The sequence below is a fragment of the Pelodiscus sinensis genome, chromosome 11, assembly GCF_049634645.1.
Source record: "Pelodiscus sinensis isolate JC-2024 chromosome 11, ASM4963464v1, whole genome shotgun sequence".
Taxonomy (NCBI): domain Eukaryota; kingdom Metazoa; phylum Chordata; order Testudines; family Trionychidae; genus Pelodiscus; species Pelodiscus sinensis.
The window spans coordinates 7,975,522-7,998,988 of NC_134721.1; the positions used below are offsets into that span (position 1 = coordinate 7,975,522).

Here is a 23,467-nt window from a genome sequence, read left to right on the forward strand (position 1 = left end):
AACCAATAGAATCTGGGACTTTTTTCTGTTTTCAGAAAGAATTGTTGCAAGTTAACTAAGTTAACGCCACAGCAAAGTTTCTGGGATCTTTCCCCTGGCCCTCCTAGACATCACCATGCAGTCAGCATAGACTTTCATTACAATTGCCCATTCAACTTCATAGTAAGATTAAAGATTATGACAGTAAAACATGATTCAGGCCGCAGTATTATCCTTCCAAATTGACTCTGCAAATCAGTGCAAGTGCTGGAAATGTGAGCCTTGTTGACTTAAAAAGAACACTTTGGTCAGCTATAAATCCACTTGTTAAAAATGTATATTAATGGTTAAGACAGACTCGGGTTAGCTGTAACACAGACAAGGCCAATTTCATTTCTTCCTGGAACACAACTGACTTTAATGGAACCCCAGCCCTCAGCCAACCAGCATGCCAAAGGCCAATAGTAAAATAATGAAGGTCTGCCATTCTTCTGTGTACGCATCTATCTATGTGCGTGCATTTTTATTAGGCCGTCAGACACAATAGGCAGGATATTTCTGGGGGAAGAAGATGCACCAGGAATGTGTTATGAGGCATTAGGTCAACTCCGGGTGACTTCAGCTACCTGAGAAGTGTAATAATGACCCAAGATTGAACTACTTAGACTGCTTTATCGCTATTAGGAAGAAGAAAATATGCATTCACAGGATGTGCGTGACACCGAGATGACCTCGCTGGCAGACAGCTGCCCTGATGGAGATGCCCATGGGCTCATTGTGGCAACCAGAGCATAACTCCTATCCTGCAGGAAGCTTCAGGAAGTAGACACAATCCCTCCTGGAGCCCTTTGTGGCTTCACATCCCAGTCAGTGTGTCCCTGGTCAAAAGGTTCTTTTCATACCTGAAAGAGATTCCCATCTGTGGCACATTTGCTGAAGTAAAATACAATGTGAGTTTATGTGCCTGAGCATGAGAAGCCCATTACAGTGACCATATTGTGATTCCTTTTATCTGTTCCTTAAATTCCATTTAAATTTTCTTTCAGACATTGCTTGGCTCCTAAGCCATGTTTTTGGGGAACTTATTTCTGTTCAAATTCTGTAATGGATGTTTTACACTCAGATCCAGTCCCGCAGTCTTGACTTACTCCATATTTCGGCCAGGCTCATGAGGGGGAGTGAAGAATGAGTTTTGCAGACAGAAAGATTTCAATGAAATTCGTTAGGGGCGTGAGCCAAAGCCCGTTGAAGTGAATAGGTATCTTTCCATCAATTTTAATATATTCTGGATTGGTCCCTAAAAATGATTTGTTGGTTTTTTATGCTTGTAGAGAAACAACAGGGAATTGTTCCTCCTGGCTCTTCATTTGACTTGCTTCCTCCATTAAAAGGGAGCTGGCCTGTAATTAGCTCTTTGGTTTAGCCTGCTCACTTTCTGCATGTAATGTTTTGTATAAGCAAATGTTTCTATAACAGCATCAGAACCCAACAATTCATTCGAAATCTATAATTTTTGCTCCCAGTCGCTGAAAGTGCCACACTAACAAACCTCTGCCCCACCAAACCCCCCATCTTCTTACAGCTTCTCTCCACTTTCCATTTTTCCACCCACCCCTCCACTTTATTAATGAATTATTAGTGCTGAAAATTTTACATTTTTCTTCTTTGATGGCGCTCCAGTTCTCAACCCTAGCCTGAAACGTGTGTTTGAATATTTATGAGAACTTTCCAAAATGTATCATTATGCCGTGGTTCAGTGCCATTTCATTAATTATATAACAATAAGATTAAGCATTCACAAGACTCTCTAGAAGCAGTTCAAATAGGGTGTAAATAACTGTGCTAAACTGCACAAATATTTTATCAGCCTGCTCCCAGGATTCTTGTCCACACAGGGCTGGATTCAATTTTACACCCTTTCCATGACAGCAATGGCAGGTGTGATTGGTCCGTTTAAAATCTTTTCTCCCAATGTCTTTTCATTTCATTTGCACTCTCTGGGTGTGGTCACTTTCATGTTTTTATTAATTTCATTAGTGCCTGGAGAGATGGTTAGAAGATTGTTTCATGTGATCCACTCAAGGGAGCTGATAGTCCATGCAGGCCCCTGGGCGGGAGGGACGGGGGCTGGCTTCAAGCTCCCGGAAGGGGAGGGGGCTTGGGAGGAAGAAGTCGGGCTAGGGACAGCCAGCCCACAGTGATGCCTGGATCTCGCCATGCCGTCTCCTCCCCGCCCTGCCCTTAGAGCCGCACGGCGTGCATTGTGCAACACTCTGGCAGCAATTCAAAGGAACCCGGGGCTCTCCGATGCCATTGCTGCAAGAGCAGCAGCAGGGAACCCCGGACCCCTTTGAATCACTGGGCCCCAAGGCAGCTGTCCCTTTTGTCTCCCTATTCCCCATTGGCTTAAATAGATGCAGTGTCAAATACCAAGACAACCATACCTACAAAGACTAGATACTCAGCCAGATACTCAGTTGCTGTATATTACCATTGATTTACACACACCAGCTTGTACTGGTTGAATCTCTCTCATCTGGCATCCTCAGGACCTGACTGGTGTTGAACCTGAGAATTTGCCGAACCATGGGAGGTCAATATTGTCTAGCATCATTACCAACACTTCTACTGCTTACTGGGCTCTCAGAAGACAATTGGAGCTAAATAACAGCACAGAACACAGAGCCAGGACTGGTGGCCATAAACAAACTTTATGGGACCACAGGAAACTTGGCAACACCCATGATAATTGGACATCTGGTTAACTCAAATCATGCCAGACCAGAGAGTGCTGGACCAGAGAGGCTCAACCTGTACAAGCTAAGCACCAGGCCTTGTGTCTATATTGTGTGATGTTTTGCATGTGACTTGTAATTTACAAAAATTCTGGCTTGACTAAAGTCATTGACAAAACTTCATTGAGCATTACTTAAGTGGGTTCAGGATTTCACCCACAGTCTCTTCTATTACTTAGCGCTTGTCCTGCCTTCATGATAAAGATGTTCACATAGGGTATGTCTACATACGAGGAGTAACGGTAGTTCGGAATAGGAAGCCTAATCTGAACTACCTAGTCAGTGCTGCGTGTAGCCGTGAGGCACGGAGTCCGCACTAGCGGACATTTAAAAATGGCAGCGCCCAGCTTTATGCAAATGAAGCCCGGGAAATTCAAATCCCGGGCTTCATTTGCAACTCCGGTTGCCTACATTACCACCCTCGTTCGAACTAGGGTGGTAGTGTAGACATACCCATAGTCTCTGGAAAGCAATCCATTTTCTCAAGCCTGGCTCTGCATTGCCATGTGTGAAAGCCAGACAAAGTTTCCAGGTATTTGTTCTGTGAATGTTTCATTAAAACCAGTTTCGATGCATAGCTATCCAAGAAAAATGTTCAATATTGGTCATCTGGGACTAGTGGAATATAAAATATACCAAAAGCCAAGGGTGTGACATCAGTGCAGCATTAGTAAGTGAAAAATTGTACTAGAACAAGATTCACAAAGAGGTATGGAAACCAAATGCTCTTTTTGAGTGACCCAGGGCTGGTATGTACTTTTGAGGGGAAAGTTTAAAGGGTGAATTGTTTTTGTCCTGAAATCCAACAATATGTAGTGCTTTTACCAGAATTTCCCTCTTAGTTTTTTAATTCATGAAAACCTGGAGCTCTAAGCAAAAAGTATAGGTTGAAATCCTGACCCCAGTGAAGTCAACTGCAGTGTTGCCATTGACTTCACTGAGGCTGGGATTTCACCCAAAGGGCAGTTGCTGTACATGAACCAAAACCCAAATAAAGGTTTCCTTGAAACCTGAAATCCAAAGCTACCGATACACAGCTGTAGCTCCAGCAAATGTTTTAGCTTAGCCCCACTAGGGCTAACAGACTCGTGGGGCCCTTGGACAAGGCAGGGGGGAGGGGCTGTTGCTGCATTCCCAGAAGGGGCAGGATCTCAGGCAGAAGGGGTGGGGCTGGCGCTCCAGTGGCAATTTAAAGGGCCTAGGGCTCTGGCCGCTGCCACTGCTGCAGTAGCAGGGATGGCAACCGGGAGGCCTGGGTCTTTTTGAATCACTAGGCCACAGGCAGTTGCTCGCTCCCCGCCCCCCATCCTGTCATTGGGTCTGTTCAGGACTGCACATTGAAAATACAATGGTAGTCCTTAAAATCATTATAGATTTGCCTTAGTGACCAAGTGGCATAACCCCAGTTTCCCCTACAAGGCAGTGTGAGCAGAGCTTGTAAAATGTTAAGGAATACAGCACCAATAGCACCTCTGTGACATACATTGTGCCTAAATCCCAGGGTAAGCAGTGCGCTAATGGAAGTGAAGAACGTGTCTTCGTTCCAGAAAGGGCTGGAGACTTCCTTGAGTATCTCTCATTGAGCTACTCTTCCCTTTGAGTCAGCCCTCCACCAGGGCCTCCCCTGTGTATCGTGGTAGGTGGTTACACTGTGCTGTCGGCTGTGACGGAACACTGTGGGGAGAATTTGGCTGAATTCATCCCTAATGTTACTGTATCAAAGTCAATGGAATTCTACCAGACATGAGTTTTCTCCATTGTCTTTTGAAATGCACTCTAAAACCAGGGTCCTGGCTGTTTAATATGATGACATCTCTTTCAAATGTAAGATATCAATGAAACCTTTTAGCCTCAACAAATTCCAATTAGATAATTATATTCAGCCTTCCTAACTGCTCCCTACAGATTCAGATGAATTCAATATTCTTCTCTGCCAGTCCCAGACTCTGTATAGCATTGCTGTTCGCTGTCAGAAATTCCTTATTCCTCCCCAGAGGTGGCTGCTTTTTTCCAGTGGAGCTTAATTGATTTACATCTCACACTCTCTAGGAGAACTCTTTAATATATATGTAGATGTGCCAGCATTTTTCACTGGGATAAAGTAACATTCTGAGGATGTTTTTCTGTAATTATTGGAAAATCTTCATACTCTAAAAATTGGTCAGTCCACTGATGAAAAATCAGTCCCAGCATATACATTTAGGGTAGGATTTCAAAAGCAGTAAAGTCTTCACTTTCAAGGGGCTTGTGCTATTAGCTCCTGGTAGCTTTTGTGCTCCTATTGCTTTCTGGATATATGTTTTACTTTCCAGTTCATAAAATGTTCACCATCTATATGTTCTTTCAAGAGCATGTGGACATCCTATAAGCTTTTAGGCCTTGTCGCCCTTTAAAGCATACCATATCCTGCTTTGAGCAAAATCCTCTTGTTTGGCCTGGGATTGTGTTTTTAAAAATTGAAATTTCTAAAAGGGAACTTGTTTTGGGGATTGGAGCTTGGCCTTGGTCCAACTGAAACACGGAGTTCAGTTTAGAATACGGATGGGGGGAGGAGTTCCATACTGGTATTCTCAAAAATGAGTATTGGTTTACAGAGGTGTGAAAAGCAGCAAGGCGGGTCACATGTGACGTCGTTTCAATCATGTTAAATAAAGAAAAGATTCTCTCCCTCCCATTTTGTTTGTTTGTTTTTCTCTAACGGTGTGTCTAGACTACTGACGTTTTTTTTTAAAAGTGGCCTTTTTTCAACAAAAAAAAATTCACCTGCATCTAGACTGCCGTTGCCTTCTTTCAAAATTAAATAGAAAGAATGTGGCATTTTTTTCAAAATCAGTAAACCTACTGTTACCGGGAAGAACACTTTTTTTTGAAAGAGCTCTTTGGAAAAAAGCATTCTTGACTGCAAACAGGGCTTTTTCGAAAGAAAGATTGCCTGGGTGCTCTCTTTCGAAAAAGTGGCTCGCTTTTTTGAAACCCTTGTGGCTATCTAGACACTCTCTTCAAAAAAACTAGCTTGTAGTCTAGATGTACCTTTAATGGCCAATATGCATTTCTCACCCCTGCTTCACAGCAGACCTGTTCAGGCATTCACTTATAAAGGTGGCATGCGGCTGGCACAGCACAGTTCCCTACCCCCGTACCATGAACCAATGTTTGTATTTGACAACATGGACCATGTGGGTGGCAGGAAGACAATGGCAAATCCATTCCTTTCCCTGGTGGATCTCCAGCTGACAGCCCTGCCCAGAATGAACTGGATGAGATCCAGAAGTTCTTTGCAGAGAGTCTCCAATCCGGCAGCCATCCATATTCAGCAAAGCACTGAAGCATGTGCTTCAAGTTCATCATGCACTGAACAGCGATGGAGGCTGAAATGCTTTGTTAAACCAGGTCGCTAACTGGTGGCATAGTGTGCAAAGAAAATGTCCCAAACCATTACCCTGATGGCCCAGGGTTGCCAGTGGCTAATAGGCTCAGTGCATATGCAGTGCTTTACAGCACCACGTGCATTTAACCTTGTTTATTATTATTATTATTATAGTGATATTACTGTACAGGTTGGACCTCCCTGGTCTGGCACCGTCGGGACTGGTTGCGAATTTGTTGGACCAGGGAAGGTGACCCCTGCCACTGACTCTGAGCCCACGGGCCCCCGCTTCTAGCCCCCACCACCCACTCCCCAGCAGGACTGTCCATCCTGCTGCCATCAACATCCTGGCCACAGCCCCCACCTTCCATGGGAGGCTGGGGTTCTCCAGACCCCAGGCTCATTTTTCCATGGGCAGCTGGGCTTCTTTGGCCCCCAACCCTCTTCTGCTGTGAGGGGCCAGGCTTCTCCGGCCCCTAGCCTCATGCTGCTGTGGGCAACCACACTGGTGTGTGCTACCAGGGTTCTCCAGTCCCAACTCTAGCACTGCTGCATTGCCCCCGGCCCTGGCCAAGATGCTAGCCTTCCTGTCTTTAGGCTCCCAAGCTCTATGGTTCAGGAACATCCGTGGTCCTTCCGGACTGCTGATGTTGCTGGATCAGAGTGTGCCAGTTTTCAGAGGCGCAACCTATAGCACTTAAAGTTAAAAGCCCCAATTATAGACCTGGAAGCACTTTACAAACACTCAACAAAAAGACAGTCCCTGCCCCAGAGAACTTACCAGTAAGTATAAAACAGGAGCCCACAGGTGGAGACAGATGGGAATGTGACAGAACAATGAGACAACAGTTAACTGTCAGAACACACATGTGAATTAGGTAAGTAACATTAGCCCTCTTTTGCTGATAGAAAATTGAGACACAGCAATTAAGTGGCTTCTCTACAGCAGTGCTGCAATTTGGGATTAAATCTCAGAATTTCCTGGCTCACAGTCTATTGCTCAAGACAATAAGGCAACACTGGAGTGGTATTGCTCGATAGACGGTAACCTAGCTACTCTACACTAAAGTATCGCTTTTCAAATACTTGTGACAGCCGATTTGAAATATGGCACTTAAGTGCTTTTCCACAAGGGATTCTTTTCATGTTGTTGAATTAACAACCTCCTTGTTGATCTCTGAAGAACAATTTCCCTTTAAATGTGAAGATCAAGTATTCTTTGCATCTAATCAGACCTTCCACGCAGCTTATTTTTAATGTGCTGTTCATTGTTCTTCAGACTCCAAATACGAGGGTTTTTTTTAAAAAAAAATCTTGCTGCTGACTATCTTGCATTGAAAATCAGCAAAAGTCCTATCCAAAAAGCAATAGATTTTGCTCCAGGGCCTAAAGTTGCTACAACAGCTGCCGTCTATTGGAAAGAAGATCAGAAAGTGATAAAAATAACAATAGAATGGTGTCTTTTTATTGTTTCCCACAATTACAATAATACAGTGAACCAAAATCAAAGGCAATCAGGAGCCCTTAGATATCACTTGCCAAACTGTCATCAGTAATTGTGATGTGCTTAGACCATAAAAGCTCTGTTACCTGGCATTTGGTTAGTCGGGATGGCCCCCGGCCACTATCTCCCTGCATCTTCAGACACACACACCTAACTCCTGTCTGTCCAGCTGGACAGCTTGGTCTTCTGACCGCCAGCACTGCCAAATGTCATCATTATTAGATGCCCCCTCATCCTGCCTTGAGTTGTCGGGAGCCGGATCTTCTGGCGGGCTCCCAGGCAGCTGGCCCGTTTGTCTGCCTGCCACGTAGGACAGCTCTGTGGCGGAAGGGAAGGAGTCACCAGATGTTCCCAATGGGTCATAGGTTGATTGCCATGTTTCTTCAGGGTTGGTGGCAGGGGCAGAGCAATAAGCTCAAGTATCCGGCACATCCGCTAAACCAGTAACTCCCATTCTCCATGCGTGACAGCTTTTACTGTATTTCAACTATGGGGAAACACCAGCTTTTGCAATCTGTGATCAAAGACTGAAAAGTATCTTGGCTCAGCAGATGGCTGACCTGGCAGCTAATGAACAACTGGCATTCTACCCAGCCTGAAAAGTTCCAGGCAATGTGGGCTGACTGTTTAGAGAGCTATTTGTGCCAACTAAAAAATTAGATATGTCATCTCCCATCCTTTTACTTTTTCCCAACTCTTTTTACTTCCTTTGTGTGTTCTGATTACCTGGTACTTTTGATATTTTTGTTGTATTTGAGATAAATAATAAAAATTAGAACTATAAAATACTGAAAAGCATTACCCAGCATGAGCACTGGATTATTGTTTCTAAAGCTGAATTAAATTGAATTACAGCATGGTGGACTCCCAACAGAAAGCATTTTGTGCTTCTGCTAGGCAGAATTGATCAATTTGAAATCTTTTGTTTTATATTTTTATTCTTTTTCCTTATCAGACCCCTGCTTTACAACTCTGAATCAATTCCATCTTAGTCTGTTTGTGAAATATGTAAAGCTTTAGATGCCATATCCCTTCATTCTAATCTTCTCCTCCTAGAATTTTAAAGTTCCCAGTCTCGTAATTTGCTCTGCACCCCATGACGGTCTAATGAAATAAGAGAAACAATGTGCCTCATTCAATTTCCTGAGATTTTGTTTCTTACAGAGTAGGTGAGCACAGCACTACAGACACTCTTGTTCTGGTTTGTATCAATTTTTATAGATCTGAAACGTCCTGAAAGGTTTTAATCTAGCCTGGTGCTATTTCCCTTGTCTGAAGTCTCCATCAGTGGAAAGAGTCTCGCACTGGGAGTTTGAACTTTCCTTTAATCCAATCCATTTAGAAAATGACTCTCAATTTATTGAATAAAGTGGAGAAAATTGATATCTTTTCATTAGGCTGACAAAGTCTTTTTCACTGCTGGCATCTGAAATGTGTTCTCTATTTAAATGTTATTTATATCAATCTTCTCTAGTGGGAACTAGATTAAAATAGAATGTCTTACACTTACTCTTCAACTTTTCCATTATTGCAAATATTGCCATACTGGTCTTGCAACCTAAGCCTCTGCCTGGTGTTTCCTGGAGTAACTTCTTCCCTGTAGTCAGGAGGGGATACACATTAATTTTTTTTCTCTAGTGTGAAAACAAAATATGTATACTTTATCAAAGCCGAAAGCATGTGGCTAGCTACTGTACTTGTATTATAGGGAGTAATACACTTGAACCTCTTTAATCTGGCAACCCTGGATATGGGGCATGCCGGATTAAAGTTGTTGTCAGTCCAGGGAGGGCACTGTGGTGTCTGGGAATGAGGGGGATGGTGCTGGGGCACTTTCCTGCCACCCCGCTCCTGGGGGTACATATAGCTACATGCCGCTCCCAACCATTTCCACAGGGAAAATGACTCTGCACGCTGCCGTTCCATCAGCTGGCGGGAGGAGAAGTGGCAGCTCACACAGATGCTTCCTCCTCCATACAACACATGTTCCCAGATTAGGGACACCTGAAGAATGGAGGCTCAAGGTTACCTTGGTAGATAGTTTACCCTCTCAAAACACTTGCAAAAAAGTTGCCAACCTACTTAGTAATACTGTCAGGCTCCTCTTTTCATGGCCACAATTTGCAGACATTAATTAAATCTCATACTATGCTATGACTTAAATACTTTCTAGACATTTCATAAGATGAGTAACAGGGAGGTCAAGGGAAATGGCATCTGCAAAACTGGTGTCTGTCAATTTACACCTGCCACTCACTGTCAGGAGTAAATCTGAGTACTTACTCCATGATATTGCAATACGAGCATGCACAATGCCTCTACAGTGGTGGACTACTGCACAGATCCATGAAGCCTGGCCCATGAGGTCCCAGGCAATGTCAGCCCCCTGGAAAATTCTCCCCTTGCTGTGGCCCTACAGCTGGAGGAGTCCTCGCTCGACACTGCAGCCTCATGGCCAGAGTAAAGCACAGAACTTCTCCAGTCCCAGGGCCGGAGTTGTGGGGAGGAGTAGAAAGGAGCAAGTGAGATCAGGGCTGTGAAGGAAGGGGCAGAATGGGGCAAGGACACAGGGGAAGAGGTAAGGCTGTGGAGGAAGAGGTGGAAAAGGGTGGGGCTGTGGGCGGGGCCACCAGTGAAAGGGGTGGGACAGTAGGATGATGGGGTTGGGTGGGGCCACAGTCTCGTTGCCAGCCTCCAGCCCCACTTTCTCCAACCCAAGCCTGCAGGAGACCCTGGCTAGCAATCTGCTACTCATGGCTATGCCTTGATAACGCAAGCCAGCCCTCAGCTTAATGCCAGGACTAGAGCAGTAAGAAACTGTTGTAATAAACTCTTTAAATATTTAAATCCCGGGCTTCATTTGCAATTTCGGTCGCCCTCATTAGCCTCCGTAATTCGAACTAGGGGGCTAGTGTAGACATACCCTTTCAGAAGAAAAAAAACCACCTTCCCTTTGCATGCAAAGCAAAACAAAAAAAAGTTCACATTCTCACTGGCAAACTGAAACTCACTGAGTTCAGAGCACATACGGACAGGTCTTTGCAGCCATTCCAGTCTTTCATACAAACAATATGTATTTTTAAATGCAACAGAGCTATGTAAACAGAGAGAAGATTACTTTCAATAATTTTCATGTACCTTGAATCTTTGCACTACATCGTAGCTCAACATAGCCCTTAAAGACTTAGAAGGACACCACTGATGCTCTGATCACTTGGCTATTTTAAGCAGATTACTTTATACTTCCCATAAAAAGTTTAGTTTTCTTGGAAGAAAATAAAATTATGTTTGGTGTTGACTAACAAGCCTGCTCTTTTCCTCATATCTAATTTTTCCTCCCACCCCCAATAGCTGAGGGTAGTAAAATCAGTCTTTTATGAAAAAAATCTGTGCTCCATCTATTCCCCAGATGTTGACTACACAAGTAACACCATACTGGAGGGTTGTTGTGGGCGTCCAGTTCACCGTGATGTGACCATCAAAGCTCCATGATGTTAAGGTTAAAACATGATTTTGTCACTGGAATCCTGAAATTAACAGTTAATGCATCAGAAAAGCTGTGGTCTTCAGCACCTGTGAGTCCTGGTCTATAGATCTCCTTAGAGAAAGCAAGCAGCTTAACCTTACCAATTTTCTCTCTCACATACCAGCACTTTTACACCGTGTGAAAATACATTCTGTTTCCTGGGTCATGTGTTCTAAAGAATATCCTAAACCCTAGTCAGGGTAAACAGTAAGACTCTACAGTTCATTGGAAAGAAAGCTTTTTCCTTCCTCTTTGAATGGAGATGCAGGAGTACACCTTGGAAATGAAGTAAAATGTGTAAAAGAGCAGTCATCCTCCCCAGAATAGGTGATGATAAAGAACAAGGGACTCTCCAGGAAACTGAAAGGTGGCAAATTCATAACCCATAAAAAGGAATATGTTTCCTTCCAGTGCATAGTCAGATTGCAGAACTTGCTGCCACAGGATTTCCCTGCTGGCTGCAACAAGGAATTTAGAAGAGTCAACGAGGCAATAACAAACATATCCAGAGTTATTATTAGGCTTGACAGAAATCAGTTTTGTACATAATTTTGATGGACAATATTGATGTACATTTTAAGCTTTTTTTCTATTTTTATTCGTTTACATTTTTACAGCTATGGAAAATGTTGGGAGGGCCAACAATAATTACTGAGTGACAGTAAAACTTGAGATGCAAAATATGAAAGATTCATAATTATTAAAACTCAAAGGGTCATTATCACATGTCAGAATATACAAGGTAAATATCCTTAAATTAAACTCTAATTCCCAAGCAGTGCTTTTCTTACTTTGGGCTGGTCTGTACTACAACATTAGTACACAGTGTGGTTGTAGCCTTGTCAGTCCCAGAATATTAGAGGTGGTGAGGTATAAGTTGAACCTCTCTAGTCCAGAATTCTGGTCTGGCAACATCTGTGGTCCAGAATGATTTCAGTTAGCTGGATGTCCACTTTTCATGAATGTGACCAAGTTTCTCATAGTCCCATAAAGTGTGTTTACAGCCACCAGTCCTGGCTTTCAGTGTTCTGTGCTGTTATTTAGCTCCAATTTACCCCTAAAAGTCTTCTAAGAGCTCAGTAAGCAGTGGAAATATTTTTAATGCTGCTTAGGCAATATTGACCTCCTGTGGTCTGGAAAATCCTCTGGTTCAGCACTGGTCAGGTCCTGAGGGTGCCAGACTAGAGAGGTTCAACCTGCAATATCTTTTATTGGACCAACTTCTGTTGGTATCACCTCACACATCTTATGTCTCCACTGCAGCTTAACTCTCAGAACTGTGAAAAATGTCATGCCCTGTGTGATGTAATGAAGCTAAACTTCATCCCAGTGTAGACACTAATAAGTCAACAGAAGAATTCTTCCATCTACCTAGTTACTGCCTCTTGAAAAGGTGAAATTACTACAATGAAAGAAGACCCCTTTCATTGCTGTCATGTCTACACTACGGGGGCTCGTCTACACTGGCCCCTTTTCCAAAAGGGGCATGCTAATTTCACAGGTCGTAATAGGGAAATCCCGCGGGGGATTTAAATATCCCCCGCGGCATTTAAATAAAAATGTCCGCCGCTTTTTTCCGGCTTTTAGAAAAGCCGGAAAAGAACGTCTACACTGGCCCCGATCCTCCGGAAAAAAGCCCTTTTCCGGAGGATCTCTTATTCCTATTTCAAAGGGCTTTTTTCCGGAGGATCGGGGCCAGTGTAGACGCTCTTTTCCAGCTTTTCTAAAAGCCGGAAAAAAGCGGCGGACATTTTTATTTAAATGCCGCGGGGGATATTTAAATCCCCCGCGGATTTCCCTATTACGACCTGTGAAATTAGCATGCCCCTTTCGAAAAAGGGGCCAGTATAGACGTAGCCCAGCAGTTCAGCCGAAGTGCTGTAGCTGGGCTGTTGTAGCATTTCTAGTGCAGACATAGCCCTTACCAGCGAATACGTTTTGATTGTAAAGGATGGAAATATCTAGTCAGTTTGCATGTACTCCATGAAATCGAAGTTTATTGATAACATCAAATCCTTCCAAGGCAGTTACAATAGTTATTGCTAAAAGAAGAGTTCTGGAAGGGATATAAAACCTCATGCTTTGGGCCTTGAGATAATCTGTAAGTATTAAGAATAGGATAAGACCTTCATGAGGCAGGTTATAACTCATGCACCTTTTGCAAGGGTTCCTGCACCTTCCTCTGAAGTGGGCCAGGGTCAGAGACAGGATATAGGACTTGAGGGACGATGATTGTAATTGAAGATGGCTCAAAGGTGAAAGTAAGCGGGTGTACCATGCAGCTCTGGCAAGTGCCAGCTGAGCTGCAGCAAAAGCCAGCAGGGAGCTATTTAAACAGCTGGCTGGAACCCACATTGCAATAGGATAGTACCTGTAAGAAATTTTAAATTACTTTCACCATTGAGCTGGCTACTCCTATGTTCCTATTGAACAACAATAATTATTATTATTATTATCTGTTATTCTTGGATTATTTCCCAAATGCCGGTTGAGTTTTAATGAACTGGAAACAACCCTTGATAAAAGGTGCAATTTTAAGTTGCACGTGGTTATTCTGGTTCTGGTCTTTTCATAGATGTATTCATAGCATATTTAGGGACCTCTATGCATAGTTCTCATTCCAGTTTGCAAAGGCACCTTGCATAAATATCGTAGAAGGGCACTGTGCCTTCTCCGGCTGATGGAATTGTCCAGCTTCCATGGAAAATCAACCCCAGATATTAAGTCAGCCAAGACAACCGCCCATTTTATCCAACCTTCCCTTCCCTGCATTAAAATGACAACTTCATCACTTGCTGTGACATGGTCACAAAGTGAGCAGCTCTAGCAGGAGGCAGAAATCAACTAAAAATGTCGGAGTGTCTCTCCTGGATATTAGTATGTATCTATGGCCTTGCAGAACTGCCTTGCTGCATGAGTCTTCTCCCTGCTTGGTCCCTAGGACAGCTCATATCTTCTCTCTGTATCTTGGCCAAGGAACGTCAGGCTGAGTTACTGAGGCTCAGATCAGCAGAAACTTACATGGCTTTTTGCATTGTAACTTACATTGAGAAAGGACTGGGATGATTGGGTACGGTTATTACTTCCGAGCCTTTTCCACTTTCCTCTCACCACATCCCAGAAGAGGCTTGGCTACAGTCCAAAGCTACTTTCTATTCCCCTTCATGGACTCAACCCTCTTTCCGGTCTCAGAGCCTCCATCACACTTCAGGTTGGGCCCCAAATCACGACCTTACATCCAACCCCATATTTTAAAGTACGTGAACCCTGCCAAACTTTTTTGATTTTTTAATTTGGAGACTATCCTCCTTGGCTTTGGAAACCTATGTTCAACTGGAATGCATGAAGCCCCCCCCCCCTTTTTTTTTTTTTTTTTTTGCTTCTTGGTCTCTTTTCATGGTGTTTCAGATTTACAAAGATCTTTACACTTCTCTCTTAGGTACACTGGGCTCTACATCAAGGAATTTTCCTTCTTTTCTGGGTCTTCTGCCTATAGATTTCTCCTCCCGTAGGGAGCTGTAGATCTGTGAGAGCTTCTCCTTTCCCCAGTCCCCGGAACAAGTTTCAGCGATTGCCTTGTGACTTCAGGCTAGATCTCTGGGTTACATTCACCACTGAAAGGGGCTCTGAAGTGCCAAAGATCATTTCAGACCCTGCCCTTCATTGCTAACAGGCTTCCAAGTTATTGTCCATTAGCATACTGAGTAAAGAAGTGTAACCCAGGGCACTGAGAGAGAGACTAAAGTCTGCTCTATAGGCTTAGCTAAAGAGCTGCTGGCTTTTAGCTCAGGCAGTAGAGCAGTGGGGGGCAACCTGGTGTCTGCAGGGTTCTATGTGTGGCATTCTAAGTGGGTGTGTCTACACTGCACCCCTAGCTCAAAATAAATTACCCAATTTGAGCTATGCAAATTGCGTCGCTTATTTTGAGTGTATTTCAAAATAGCTTATTTTGTAATTAAATTTCTAAATAAACTGCTATTCTGAAATGTCCCCTAATCCTCATGGAATGAGATTCACATCCCAGGAGAAGGGTTGATAGGTAAGCATCAGAGGAAACAAACCAAAGAGAGAGCAACTCATGTAGCAGCTACCTGGAACTTATAAAATCTGCTAAACTTGGTCAAAATGCCCCGACAAAAATGTCATTAAACTACAATTAAGGTAACAGAGACCAATTTTAAAAACAGCGTTGAGATACACTCAAGGTTGTAAACATGCACATAAGTCGCAGTCAAACTATCTGGTTAGAACACTGTAGTTTTTCAAATAATAAATGTTTGGAAATTTCTCAGTAATATTCAGGTGACTAAAATAAATATTTGAATGCCAGGAATTTCATAGTTCTGTTTCAACAAACATTCTGACCACATCATACTTCCCATTGGTCTCTGGCCTTCTGTTTTTGTGATGTTCTGAATCATGTCAAGGGCTGTGTCTAGATTACACCTCTCTGCCAACCGAGAGATATAGATTAGGCACATCAAAATTGCTAATGAAGCGGGGATTTAAATATCCCGCGCTTCATTAGCATAAAAATGGCTGCCGCTTTTTTCCGACACAGAGCTTTGTCGGAGAAAAGCGGCAGTCTAGAGGTTATCCCTTATCCCTCATGAAATGAGGTTTATAGGATCTTTCGGAAAAGGCCTTATTTTTCGAAAGATCAACCTCTAGACTGCCACTTTTCTCTGACAAAGCTCCATGCCAAAAAAAAGCGGTGGCCATTTTTATGATAATTAAGTGCAGGATATTTAAATCCCCACTTCATTAGCAATTTCGATGTGCCTAATCTACATTTCTCTGTCGGCAGAAAGGTGTCGTTTAGACACACCCAAGGTGTTGCAAAAACAAGGGCACCTGGCATTGGCCACTGTCGGCAGACAGGATACTGGGCTGGATGGACCTTTGGTCTGACCCAGTATGGCCGTTCTCAAGAGCTGTTTCCTTCACTGTACGTTTGGTAGGGAGAGGAGCCAGTGAAATGGTTGCATTTATAAAATGTTATTTCTGGACTGGAGGGGAAGGAATAAGACACAAGATCCTAGAGTTTCTTAATGTCAAGATATGATTGAGGAGGGCTGCACAAGAGTCTGTATCTACTGTGTGGGTCTCTTGGGACGTACAACAGGAAGTTGGGATACATGGATCTGGGTCATTGGCTGCTAGTTCCAATACCAACCAAAGTTAAATTAATACAGCTACAGCACTGAGATGATTCTCTCTATTTCTTTGCAGTGTCATCTGGTCAATGCTGGGAAATATTGATGGGAGCATAAGGTCGCTTTCTATGAGGATTATAGGGTTAGGGTTATCACCAAGGAGGTGATATTTATTGAGATGGCATAAGATGTACTATATGTTTATGCACCTGCAGTTCATTTTCTACTTAATGAACTACATTGTTATAGAAATGTGGATAGTAGATCCAGTCTGAACATTTCCATCAAAATAGGGGGTTTTTTCCAATGGAAAATTCTGTTTTTGTCAAAAAGTTTTGAAAATGGGGATTTTAATGAATTTTTTTTGGAGGGTGGAGGGAAAGACTGAAGGCTGAGGGAGGGGATGACATAATAACTGTTTTCAAGTACGTAAAAGGGTATTACAAGGAGAAGAGAGAACAATTGTTCTCCTTGACCTCTGAGAACAGGACAAGATTCAATAGGCTTAAATTGCAGCAAGGAAGGTTTAGGTTGGACATTAGGAAAAACTTCTCAGGTGGTTAACCAATTGAATAAATTGCCTAGGGATGTTGGACAAACATGTCAGGGAAGGTCTAGATAAAACAACAGTCCTGCCGTCCTGCCATGAGTGCAGGGACTCTGGACTAGATGACCATTTGAAGTTCCTTTCGGGCCTATAATTCTATGATTTTGCTTTAAAAAAAAAGATTTTTTTAGTTTTGTTTTCCAGGGAATTTAGAAGTGATTGGTTTAGTTCCACTGTACAACAGAAAATCCAGTTCCTGCGTAGCTCTATTAAATACACTGAAAACTCATGGAGCATGTCTTGGCACAGGAGAGCTACATATCTGAAATAAGTGGTGTGCTAGATTTCTTCTCTGAAGAGCAATTGCTTTTCACATCACTTTATTGGTCACAGTCCTGGAAAGTAATAATAGAACAGGGCACATATCTCAGGAGGCTATGCCACACAATGCTTTTTATCAGGAAAAGCGTCTCATGCAATGTAAGTAACGACTTGGTGAGGTCCTTGCAACTACATTTAGTTTTGAGGGCTTTGAATGGAAAATGGAGGTTTGAATGGTTTCATTCAATCAGACTTTTCATCCTGACCTCTCAGGGGGAAGTTGTAAATGTTCTCTTTTTCTTTTTAGCATCTATAGTGATTGGAAAATGGTGGTGTGAAATGGAGCCCTGCCTAGAGGGAGAAGAATGCAAGACGTTACCTGATAATTCGGGATGGATGTGTGCAACTGGCAATAAAATCAAGACCACCAGAGTAAGTCATGGCTCCATTCGTACCCCGAGTCCTGGCCATTGTCCCGCCATACCCTTTTCCCAACACCGGGGCTTGCTTTTTATAGAAGACTGGCTGGCTGCTTTGTCAGTAGCCAGCGCTTTTACCCTCCACCTATACCAGGCAAAAGTTTGCAAATTCAGAGACCTCAGCTGAACCCAGGTTTTCTAACTGGTGTTAGAAATTCCACTCTGCTGAGTTGCTGTGTACCTTTCTACCAGTCATTGCCTCCAAAGAATAAAATAGTCTATCAACAGGCTCGTTTTTGGTGGTTAATACAATAATTAATTCACTCCTCTTGGTTTAGAGTTATGAGATCCATGAGTTTATTATAGGTATGAAATTTTGCTGGCTAGTACTCCTACTGCTGGCTTATTTCTGAGTGCCTGGCTTATTTCATCTATGGTAGACTTAGCTAAAGTGAAAGCTCGTATTCGGCACCCAGTGAGCAATGTAGAAAGGGGCAAACATAAATGGGAAAAAGACATGGTGGTGATGGGCAGCAGTGGATTTCCCACCTCATGATAATCAGCTCCCAGTCCCTCCATGGGGAAATGAACCGTTGTTGGATGAGGACCAGGAGAACCTGTACTGTGAATATCACATTCCCCTGCCTCACACGTTAACTAATCCCCATTGTTTTACATGCTGCGGCATCACCGTTCTCAGTCCAGCAGCACCAGTGAAAGTCAACTTTTCTCTGGTTGTGCAGGAGATGTCAGGAGGCTTGTGAATGAAGAGACCATCTATTCACACATATCACTTTTTTTTTTTGCCCTACAAGTTCTTTTTCATTGGAAAAAAGACTTCCCCCCCCCCCCAAAAAAAGAGGAAACATTTGCAAAAATGGTTTTGACTCCACCTACATTTTCGGGCACCTTAAAGAAAGATTTAGAAAGTGTTTCCCCTCTCCCAGAGATGTGCAGAAGGAACTATGATTCACTGAGTCCCAATTCCTTGCTGGTTCTCTTCTTGAAGTAGCACAGTGATGTACTACCGCATGCTTATCACTTGGCTGTTCTAAATTGAATTAGCGCATAGAGATTAGGCCTTGTGGTATTTTTTTTTAAGTACAGGTCCTTTCCAGTATAGTAATTCTTTCTCCCAGTGATTTCAAGAAGGGCAAATATTTAACAAGTAATGTGAGGAGAAATTTAAAAATTGTATTTAAATGATCATCATTGTTCTTCTGCTAGATTTTTAATGTAGCAATACAGGGTAATCTTGCATTCTGTCTTGCAAATGTATAATTTAGGAACCTGATTAGTTTTGATATAAATGTGTAATATCTTAAGCTCTGCCATCCAAAAGCATCCTAAGAATCAAGCTGTAGGTCATAGTCAGTGTCTAGTAATAATAGATTAACAGTGAAACTCATTAATATTCAGATGTGTGCTCCAATCTAATCAGTATGGATTATTGTATTTCATTTAAATTAAAAACCTACAGGTATTCAGAAATGAAAAAATATCTCTGCCATTTACCCACGGGAGTTATTTTAATTAGCTTGTGTAGAAGAAGTTTCTAGCAGCATTTTGTTTTGTTACCTTGAAACTTTGTTACAGAACAGAACTGAGGAAGGCACAGTGGTGTGATAGGCTTAATAACTGTCTCTTAAATCTTGGAGGCAGAAATCCTGCATATACCTTAAAATTAGCTAAACTTTGCTTGAAGTCACCCACTTGATCCTTAAATGGGAAAAAATGCAATCGACTTCTGAAATAGGAATTTCATTTTTGTTTCTGAAAAAGCCTATCATCATCTTACATAGCATAGGAGAAAGGTGTGCTATGGTAATATACTGGCCCAGATAGGATGAGTTAGGGCTGTGTGTCTCTGTTTGCATATATTTCAATGGAAGGAGTCTGAAAGAAGCAACACCAGTCGACCAATATTTAGATATAAAGAAACAGAGAGGTAACCGTGTTGGTCTGATCTTGGTAAAACAAAAAAAGCAGTCATGTATCACTTTGAAGACTGACAAGATAGTTTATTAGGTGATGAGCTTTCGTGGGGCAGACCCACTTCTTCAGATCATATTCTGAAAGTGTATTGGCATGACCATTATATGACAGATGGATACAATGAAAAAAGTAAACAAATTACAAACTAACGAATCAGCTACATAGAACAGTAGGTGGGGGTAAGGGAACAAGGAAGGAGGAAATTGCTTATTGTAAGAGTCAATTAAGTGGCTAATCTGTAGTTACTACGAATATCAAAAGGTGGGGAGGCTGTCTTTGTAATGTGTAAGGTAATTATCATGTATATTAAGGCCCATTTGCAATGTGTCGAATTTTTGCATAAATAAAAGTTCTGAAGTCTCCCTCTATAATCTAGTGGATTACAGATATATATATGTAGATAAGATCAGTCTTCAGTTCCCCTTCTTGGGGTCATGTAGTAATTTTTGTCATCAGAAGGGGGTCATGATGCAATGAAGTCTGAGACCCACTGGTCTATGGTAATAATAATAGTGCCCCCAAAGCACTTTACAAGACAGACATATTTCCTACCCTCGTTTTACCGATGTGGGGAACTACAGTGCACGGAACTGGAGTGATTTCCCTAGAGACACACAGCAGTTCAGTGACTGAGTGGTATCTCCTGATTCCCTATCATCTGCTCTCATGAGTAAACGAAGCTGTTTCTCGCCATTCGCAGTCAGTGCACAGTATATTATGCCCTCAGGGATGTATAGGTCATTTTTATGTTGTCTCCTGAGTAGTGTAGCTGAAAGAATGACTCACCCTTCCTATAAGTTTGCTACTTGCCCACTTAGGGTACATCTACACTGTGGCACTATTTTGGGATGCTTCCGGTATCCCGAAATAGCTATTCCACGTCTTTGAAACAAGCCCATTGTTTTGAAATATAACAGGCTCACTATTCCAACATTCCTGTAAAGCTTGTTCCACAAGGGATTAAGGGACATTGTGGATTAGAGCTCTATTTCAAAATTTGGCACTCTGTAGACATGATATGATAGCAGTGCAGTTTTCAGGTATCTAAAAGAGTGTCATAAGGAGGAGGGAGAACACTTTTTCATCTTGGCCTTTGAGGATAGAACAAGAAGCAATAGGCTTAAATTGCAGCAAGGGAGGTTTAGGTTGGACATTAGGAAAAAGTTCCTAACTGTCAGGGTAGTCAAACACTGGGATAAATTGCTCAGGGAGCTTGTGGAATCTCCATCTCTGGAGATATTTAAGAGTAGGTTAGATAAATGTCTATCAGGGTTGGTCTAGACAGTATTTGGTCCTGCCATAGAATCATAGAATCATAGGACTGGAAGGGACCTCGAGAGGTCATCGAGTCCAGCTCCCCCGCCCTCAAGGCAGGACCAAGCTCCGTCTACACCATCCCTGACAGATGTCTATCTAACCTGTTCTTAAATCTCTCCAGAGAGGGAGATTCAGCCACCTCCCCTGTCAATTTATTCCAATATTTGACAACCCTGACAGTTAGGAATTTTTTCCTAATGTCCAATCTAAACCTCCCCTGCTGCACTTTAAGCCCATTACCCCTTGTCCTGTCCTCAGAAACTAAGAGGAACAAATTTTCTCCTTCCTCCTTGTGACACCCTTTTAGATATTTGAAAACCGCTATCATGTCCCCCCTTAATCTTCTTTTTTCCAAACTAAACAAGCCCAGTTCATGAAGCCTGGCTTCACAGGTCATGTTCTCTAAACCTTTAATCATTCTTGTCGCTCTTCTCTGTACCCTTTCTAATTTCTCCACATCTTTCTTGAAATGTGGCGCCCAGAAATGAGGGCAGGGGACTGGACTCGATGACTTCTTGAGGTCCCTTCCAGTCCTAGTGTTCTATGATTCTATAGACTGCACCAAATTATGAAATAAGATATTTTGAAATCAGCTCTCATTAAGCTACACAATTTGTGTAGCTCATATTGCATAGCTTATTTTAAGCTAAGGATGCAGTATAGATGCATCCTAATACAGCAACAGCTGATGTTATGGTCCCTTCAAACCTGAATCCCAGAGCATTTTCAGCTCTGTGCCTGACTGTGCGTCTACACTGCACCCTTAGCTCGAAATCAGCTATGCAATTTGAGCAAAGCAAATTGCGTAGCTTATTTCGAGTTGATTTTGAAATAGCTATTTTTGTAAGTTGGCGCTGTCTACACAGCACCAAATCTGAAAATAAACCGCTATTCCAAAACATCCCTTGCTTCTCGTGGAACAAGGTTTACAGGGACGTCGGAATAGTGAGCTCGTTATATTTCAAAATAATGGGCTTGCTTAAAAGATGCAGAATAGCTAATTCAGGATGCAAGAATTATCCCGAAATAGCACCACTGCCTAAACCTACCCTGACTGAGGGTATGTCTACACTACCCTCCTAATTCGAAATAGGAGGGTAATGTAGTCATACCGCAATTGCAAATGAAGCCCGGGATTTGAATTTCCCGGGCTTCATTTGCATAAAGCCGGCCGGCGCCATTTTTAAATGCCGGCAGTTCGAACCCCGTGCCGCGCGGCTACACGCGGCACGGAGTAGCTAGTTCGGATTAGGCTTCCTAATCCGAACTAGCTGTACTCCTCATTCCACGAGGAGTACAGCTAGTTCGGATTAGGAAGCCTAATCCGAACTAGCTACTCCGTGCCGCGTGTAGCCACGCGGCACGGGGTTCGAACTGCCGGCATTTAAAAATGGCGCCGGCCGGCTTTATGCAAATGAAGCCCGGGAAATTCAAATCCCGGGCTTCATTTGCAATTGCGGTATGACTACATTACCCTCCTATTTCGAATTAGGAGGGTAGTGTAGACATACCCTGAGCTAACGGCTGCAGTAGGACATCAAAGGGCGTGGGATTTATTCTTGTTAGGACCTAGATATTCAGGCCTGCCTGTAAAAGCCAACACTTTAAGAATTTAGCTATGATCCCACCATTTTACTACTTACAGAGGTAGGAGAACAAGGATCAATATCAGAGTCTATCTTTCTGAAGCCTTGTTCTTAAACTAGGAAGATACATTCCAAACCAGACACTTTGAAACTTAAGTGAGTGGGGAAAAAGCAAGGGGATAACCAAAGGAAAGGAAACTGGTTTTATGCCTGCTGGAATCTAACCTCAATACACATCGATTTGTTTGCATCTCTGGACTTCAGTACTGCTGTTCTCTGCTCCCGTGAGAAGGCGCAGGGAAATGAGAAGTGAAGGGATAAGCCCTTTAACAGTTCCGGCAGTGTGGGAGAAAACCCATCAGAGAAGATCACTTGTTAAAGGCAAAGCAGGACAGCAGAAAATGGGAACTGGAAAAAAGTTTTAGGGTTTTCTTTTTACAGGCTTATCAGGTTAATATGATGACCTATATTTCAGATTAAATTTCTGTTTAGAGCATTAACTAAAGCCCTTTGTATTGCAACTGTCATTCTAATTAAGAGGTCTCCTCAAAGTAGTGAAAAGAACACAAGACAGTAAATACCTTTTGCTAAGGCAATTACTGCTGCTTCCCATCATACTGTCTACTGCTCTCTAATAACTGTTCTCCTAATTTAAGGACTGAGCCAACTGAAGTCAATGTGAGTATTGATACTGCCTTAAATGAATAGCATAAGACCTTCTCTAGTCAATAAATGTGTATTGATGTAACCAAGAAGACATCTTCTCAAGAAGGTTAAAAATTCAGCTTTAAGAGTCATAGAAACCTGAACAATGGCCAATTTCCCTTATAAGGGAATTTAAAGTGTTCAGGTAGAGCAAGTCTGTGTAATCAAATGTATGCAACCCCATAGCTCGCTCTCTCTATGCAAATCTATGGGGTTCCACAAGGTAGTCATTTGAGAGAGGTAGAAGATG

At 42.6% G+C, this 23,467-nt stretch overlaps 1 protein-coding gene across 1 annotated transcript in view; it reads left to right on the forward strand.

Annotated features, from left to right (window-relative positions):
* TAFA1 (TAFA chemokine like family member 1) overlaps positions 1-23,467 on the forward strand; it is a 408,995-nt gene that overhangs the window by 378,349 nt on the left and 7,179 nt on the right. Inside the window, exon 4 of the mRNA XM_006120006.3 lies at positions 17,503-17,627. Coding sequence (XP_006120068.1) covers positions 17,503-17,627 — 125 coding nt within the window. The remainder of the gene's footprint in view (positions 1-17,502; positions 17,628-23,467) is intronic.